General features: G+C 38.6%; 1 protein-coding gene across 1 annotated transcript; it reads right to left on the reverse strand.

The window, feature by feature from the left end:
• Positions 1-5,322: 5,322 nt before the first annotated feature.
• LOC136525364 (uncharacterized) lies at positions 5,323-6,209 on the reverse strand. The gene is made up of 3 exons (XM_066518367.1): positions 6,047-6,209; positions 5,862-5,923; positions 5,323-5,654 (listed from the first exon to the last, which is right to left on the reverse strand). Exons 1-3 carry the CDS (start codon positions 6,126-6,128, stop codon positions 5,532-5,534), a joined length of 267 nt encoding a protein of 88 aa, XP_066374464.1. The 5' UTR covers positions 6,129-6,209; the 3' UTR covers positions 5,323-5,531.
• Between the last annotated feature and the right edge of the window lie 580 nt (positions 6,210-6,789).

Consider the following 6,789-nt stretch of genomic DNA (forward strand, 5'->3'; position numbering starts at 1 on the left):
CTGATGACGTGGCAAATTTTTTATTGGGCAGTGTTTGGAAAACCTTTATTGAGAAGCAACACATGGGAAAATGCAAAGCGCCACTGAATGTAATCCCTTTGAAAGTAAGTCCCATAAATTGCATCATCTTTATTAATTAAACATATAGCTTTCACCGGATTACCAGATTGGATGACAAATCTTTTTCTCGTAAAGTGGTGTCTGAGGCAGGAACAGGGGAACAACTACTGTGGTTACTATGTTTGCAAGTTTATCAAGGAGCTCTCCCAAAGAACTCCTACAGAGAGATTCAAAGTACGTTAAAAATACACTATATATTCATTTAATTATTATTATTGATTGTGTTACTATGTCTTTATATATATATATGTATGTATGTATGTACATATATTAATTTATTTTCCTTTAATTCAAACCTGTAGGCTCGATGGTTGGAGGAAGAGGTCATACGACAAGACCAGATCAAAGCAATTCAAGAGTCTATAGCCGGATTTTTTAATGACCAGGTCATCGATTCCAAGGACGAGTTCTACTTCGACCCAACACTGCCATGGAAGCCAAGCTAGAGGATAAGAGAAAAATTGTTATATCACAACAACTGTAAAATACACATATACATGCATGCATGTAAATATATATATATATATGATGCATGCATATATATATATATATATATATATATATATATATATATGCTTGAATTGTGTCATTTAATACGTTCATTGTGCTTGAACCGAAACATACTAATACGACATCGAAAACCTATTTTGAAAAGAAAACAAAAAAATGAAAAGAAAAGAAAAAAGAAAAAAAATAACCTTTAGTCCCGGTTGGTATTACCAACCGGGACTAAAGGGTGCCGGCCTCGTGGCATGTCAAGAGGCACCTTTAGTCCCGGTTGGTGTTACCCACCGGGACTAAAGGTCCCCCTTTAGTCCCGGTTCCTGACCCGGGACTAAAGGACCCCCTTTAGTTCCGGATGCTTGCTCCCGGGTGGGGAACCGGGACTAGAGGGGGTTCCCCACCGGGAGTAAAGGCCGTCTCTGTACCAGTGAAATGTACCAAAAAATTCAAAGCGACTTATAATAATTTGGAAAAGAGGGAGTATAAAGATAAAGATAGAGATAGAGAGAAGAGATAGATATAGAGATTAATATTAGGTAGAGATATATAACTAGGTAATTTTGTGTCTACCTTATTTTTTAGAGAGAGAAAATACATTAGCGATCCTTTAATTTAGGAGGGAGTGCCATCCAGCTCCCAAATTTCCATTTTTTTTATTTCTGAATCCCTAAACTTGTTTCAAGCTCTAGCACTAGTTCAGATGGATTCCCTCCTATGTCGGTCAGATAGTGCTCTATGCCTTTGGCCCAGTGGTGTTCGGACAACACTATACAACAAAGCCTTATCGAAGTGTGGATCCGGCTGCCGCCAAAGTCGAGGACAAGGAGCCCTGCTCGCCCATGGCTGGTGTGCGGACCTAAGATTTTACCACAGGTATGCCGCACAAAATATTTCTTATGCAATTTGATGAAATCATTTCTAATTTGTAAACCATATTCCAATTCGGTAAAAACCACGTGCATTAAATAACATGATAAGCCTTAAATTCAAAGATTAAGCTAGAAACTATGACATATTATGATATAAATAGTTCAAATGAAACAAAAATATAGCCATAAAAGAGAATTATAATATTACATGTCTGACTTGTTTACCCACCGCTTTCTGATGTCATGAATGTCTAGATTATATCATCTTCATCCACTTAGAAGAAAAATATCCTACTTAATGAATGTGACTAGACAACTAATGTTGGAGTGCAGATTTTGTAAAGGGGACATGACACTATACATAGCTACAGATTTCCATCCCATTTCATGGCGTATCTCACATGGCACAACAAGATGTGATGAAAAAATTGCAAAATAAAGGACAAAACATATTATTTATAGTTATAATATCTAGAGGGGATAAAAAATGAAAAAATAAAAACAAAGAAACATTTGAGGTCTCATGGGACAAATCAAGAGGGAATGAAAATAGAAAACTAAAGGATGAATTATATTAGGGTAAAGTCCAATTTACACCCTCCAACTTCCACCAAAGTCCGGATTTCAACCTCAAACTACAAAACCGGATAACTTTGGTCCTCCAACTCTTGAAACCGTTCAACTTTCGACCTTCCGGGCGGTTTTGCAGGTGAACAGTACTTTTGATATTTTCGGAAGGCGTCGAAATTTTATATTATTTTTTCGAGCATCTTAACGTCCTCAAATGAAAAAACTCAAAACTACAAAGTTGTAGATCTCATCGAGGTCTACAATTTACATATAAAAATTATCTTCATCCGACATCGTATTGAAGGGTTTTATATTTTTTGAAATTTGAGTCTCATCACGCGACAAAATATGATGCTGAAATTTTATATTATTTTTTCGAGCATCTTAACGTCCTCAAATGAAAAAAAAATTAAAACTATAAAGTTGTAGATCTCATCGAGGTCTACAATTTACATATAAAAATTATCTTCATCCGATATCGTATTGAAGGGTTTTCTATTTTTTGAAAATTGAGTCTCATCACGCGACAAAACAATTTTGTCGCGTGATGAGACTCAAATTTCAAAAAATAGAAAACCCTTCAATACGATGTCGAATGAAGATAATTTTTACATGTAAACTGTAGAACTCGATGAGATCTACAACTTTATAGTTTTAATTTTTTTCATTTTAGGAAGTTAAGATGCTCGAAAAAATAATATAAAATTTCAGCATCATATTTTGTCGCGTGATGAGACTCAAATTTCAAAAAATAAAAAACCCTTCAATACGATGTCGGATGAAGATAATTTTTATATGTAAATTGTAAGCGTCGATGAGATCTACAACTTTGTAGTTTTGAGTTTTTTCATTTGAGGACGTTAAGATGCTCGAAAAAATAATATAAAATTTCGGCGCCTCCCGAAAATATCAAAAGTTACTGTTTACCCGCAAAACCACCCGGAAGGTTGAAAGTTGAACGGTTTCAAGAGTTGGAGGGCCAAAGTTATCCGGTTTTGAAGTTTGAGGTTGAAATCCGGACTTTGATGAAAGTTGGAGGGTGTAAATTGAACTTTACCCTTAAATATACTACCAGTCCCTAAATTTGGGAGACGTTCCTATCCAGATCTAAACTTTTACTTTTTGATTTCTAGGTCTCATACACTTCTCGTGGATTCTAGCACTACTAGTCCAAACGTGTTTCAACTTGCTCCATATACATACGTGGCATGCGCTGATGTGAATCTGACATATTGTGTCTAGTACCTAAATTTATACGTCGGTGTCATCTAAGTCCTAAATTCCAAATTCACATACACACATATATATACAGGTCTCCAAACTTGCTAAATGAACTGCCATTTGGGTCCCTGATTTCCAAAATTACAGACCTAGGTTCCTAAACTTGCTAATCGGGTCACGTGATGAGATTCAAATTACCATTATTTACGATAAACCACTAGCGTAGCTACTGATTGTGCATCTAAGATGTAGGGCTCATGTGACATCCCTCTCTCTCATCTTCCTTACTATATATTTCCCCTCGGTGCCACCGCGGCGCCGCCACTCTCTGTTGTGCCGCCATAGCTCGAGCACCAGCACCAACAATAGCCCATCAACCTTTAAAGTGCCTCCAAATAGAAGAAGGAGCACTGCCACCATGACGTCCAAGCTAGCCTCCGCATGCTCCCTCCTATTCTCCACACGCTTGCCAAGCTTGGCCACAACCAAGGCTGATGGTGACCACAGCGGACCCACAAGGTATGTCAGGTGGGTCACGTCATACCCTGTGGGGCAGCCTTGTACTTAACACTGTATTATCATATTTTGGATAAAATAATTTGCAACCCAAGTTAGCATTGTCTTTTGTTAGCCTAGTGTTAAGCATCTTGCATTTTGAGCAAGAAAGAGGTCGCTGGTTCAATCCCCTGCAGTCTCATTTTAGTTTTTATTTTCCTTTTTTATGGTCAGCCTCATTTTTGTTTTTGTTTTCCATTTTTGTGTCGCTTTTAAAAATTGACTATAGATAATATAGTTCTTGTTTAGTCTTCCTATTTTTATCCCATCTTTTGTGTCCTGTGCAACCTTAGTTGCGAGTAGTTCTTAATTTCTGATCTTTTATCCCCTCTCTATATTAATAACTATATATGATATATTTCTTCCTTTATTTTCTATTTTTGACCGATGTTATTGCGGCCCGTGAGACATGTCATGAAATGGAATGACAAATGAAAGTGATATCACTTCGGCATCGTTTCATTATACTTATCAATAGCTATGTACAATGTCGTTTTAAATTTAATTTTGTCTCCTTTAAAGTTAACTATATATAATATAATGGGTAAAGTTCGATTTACACCCTCCAACTTTCATCAAAGTCCGGATTTCAACCTCAAACTTCAAAACCGGATAACTTTGGCCCTCCAACTCTTGAAACCGTTCAACTTTCAACCTTCCGGGTGGTTTTGCGGGTAAACAGTAACTTTTGATATTTTCGGGAGGCGCCGAAATTTTATATTATTTTTTCGAGCATCTTAACGTCCTCAAATGAAAAAACTCAAAACTACAAAGTTGTAGATCTCATCGACGCTTACAATTTACATATAAAAATTATCTTCATCCGACATCGTATTGAAGGGTTTTTTATTTTTTGAAATTTGAGTCTCATCACGCGACAAAATATGATGCTGAAATTTTATATTATTTTTTCGAGCATCTTAACTTCCTAAAATGAAAAAAATTAAAACTATAAAGTTGTAGATCTCATCGAGTTCTACAGTTTACATGTAAAAATTATCTTCATTCGACATCGTATTGAAGGGTTTTCTATTTTTTGAAATTTGAGTCTCATCACGCGACAAAATTGTTTTGTCGCGTGATGAGACTCAATTTTCAAAAAATAGAAAACCCTTCAATACGATATCGGATGAAGATAATTTTTATATGTAAATTGTAGACCTCGATGAGATCTACAACTTTATAGTTTTAATTTTTTTTTCATTTGAGGACGTTAAGATGCTCGAAAAAATAATATAAAATTTCAGCATCATATTTTGTCGCGTGATGAGACTCAAATTTCAAAAAATATAAAACCCTTCAATACGATGTTGGATGAAGATAATTTTTATATGTAAATTGTAGACCTCGATGAGATCTACAACTTTGTAGTTTTGAGTTTTTTCATTTGAGGACGTTAAGATGCTCGAAAAAATAATATAAAATTTCGACGCCTTCCGAAAATATCAAAAGTTACTGTTCATTTGCAAAACCGCCCGGAAAGTCGAAAGTCGAATGGTTTCGAGAGTTGGAGGGCCAAAGTTATCCGGTTTTGTAGTTTGAGGTTGAAATCCAGACTTTGGTGAAAATTGGAGGGTGTAAATTGGACTTTACCCTATATTTAATAATCTTTCGAGAATACAGGAGCACTAGCAAAGCACTTTGTAGTTTGTACTACTGGTAAAGACGAACGATTATTGGGTCCAACTCCGTTCAAGTTCTTCCGTGACCTGGGTCATGGTCGTCATTGGCGCCGGGCGTTGGGTAGTCGTTTACCTCCATGTCCATCCTCGCCTCCGGCCTGCCCAGGTTCATCGCCTCCCCGATCGTCATCTCCTGTTTCCAGACACAGGGTCATCATCAGAATTACAGAAGCCACCTCAGCTCTCGATGACAAATATATATCCACCATCGATGAATTTAACCTCTGTATTTTCGCTAACAGTTCTGTAAAATCGATCAAGAGGGAACACAGCAGGCAAGGAAGGCAGGGTGCGCGGGAGATCAGAGCAAAACATCCGATTAGTAGAAGTAGAACTATACCTGAGAAGAAGTGAGCTTTAGAGCCAGCGGGTGTTGCTGCTGGCTCCCTAGGCCCAGGCTTCCTGCAATCGCACGAACGCACATCAAAATCAGCAACTGATCGAGGAAGGAATCAGCGGGGGAGCCGAAGACCATGAATAACGGCACCGGTGGCTACTGGCGAGTGGCGACCGATCGAAACTCACTTGGCATGGGGACGGAGGAGACGAGGGGGAAGACAAGGAGGCAGGACAGCACGAGGAGCGACTTCTCGGCGCGGCGCTCCATTCCGCTGCCCGCTCACGGTCGCGTGTAGGAGTATCTCACAGTCACGAACTCAGAACGAGGTACGGCGCCAGGAATTCTGAAACTGCGATGGGATGACGCTGGGTGGTGCCGGCGTTGCCGTGGCCCGTGGGTTTTATGTATTTGGACCACCGACCACGGCGTTGCTGCTAGTATCTCGCTGGCATCCTCTCAGCTCTAGCTAAAAGAATAGGTCAACTAAAATGTCTGAATCTATGTTACCAGCTTTATTCTGAAGTGAAAATGTTCAACCTCTATCATATCCACTGTACAATTTGATTTGCTTTCTCAGCCACAACTGCTGCGAGCAGCACACCCGTCCGGTGGCTCCGCAATAACCACCGGCAGCATGCCAATTGCCAACAAGTCGTCAGTAGATCGATGCGATTACAGCTAAGGATGTACGTGCTCTCTCCCCCAACCCATTTTAACCACGAGTAGCTTAATCATGGCACGGTGTTTGAAATTAGAATAAGTCTTGAGACGCTTAATTTCGGTTGTTTTCTTCTTTTTAATATTACTAGCAAATATACTCATGCATTGCACGGATGACTTAGAGATAGAGATAGAGGTAGAGATAGAGATAGAGATAGAGATAGAGATAGAGAACATATAGTGATGGATTGTCTCAGTATTGTAGGCC

Source organism: Miscanthus floridulus, chromosome 19, assembly GCF_019320115.1.
Source record: "Miscanthus floridulus cultivar M001 chromosome 19, ASM1932011v1, whole genome shotgun sequence".
Classification (NCBI taxonomy): domain Eukaryota; kingdom Viridiplantae; phylum Streptophyta; class Magnoliopsida; order Poales; family Poaceae; genus Miscanthus; species Miscanthus floridulus.

Excerpts from the sequence above, each read along its gene's own strand:
- LOC136525364 (XM_066518367.1), bottom strand. The coding sequence starts at position 6,128 with ATGGAGCGCCGCGCCGAGAAGTCGCTCCTCGTGCTGTCCTGCCTCCTT. Across the intron at positions 5,924-6,046 it reads CTCCTCCGTCCCCATGCCAA|GAAGCCTGGGCCTAGGGAGC; the intron begins GTGAGTTTCGAT and ends GTGCGATTGCAG. Across the intron at positions 5,655-5,861 it reads TAAAGCTCACTTCTTCTCAG|GAGATGACGATCGGGGAGGC; the intron begins GTATAGTTCTAC and ends GTCTGGAAACAG.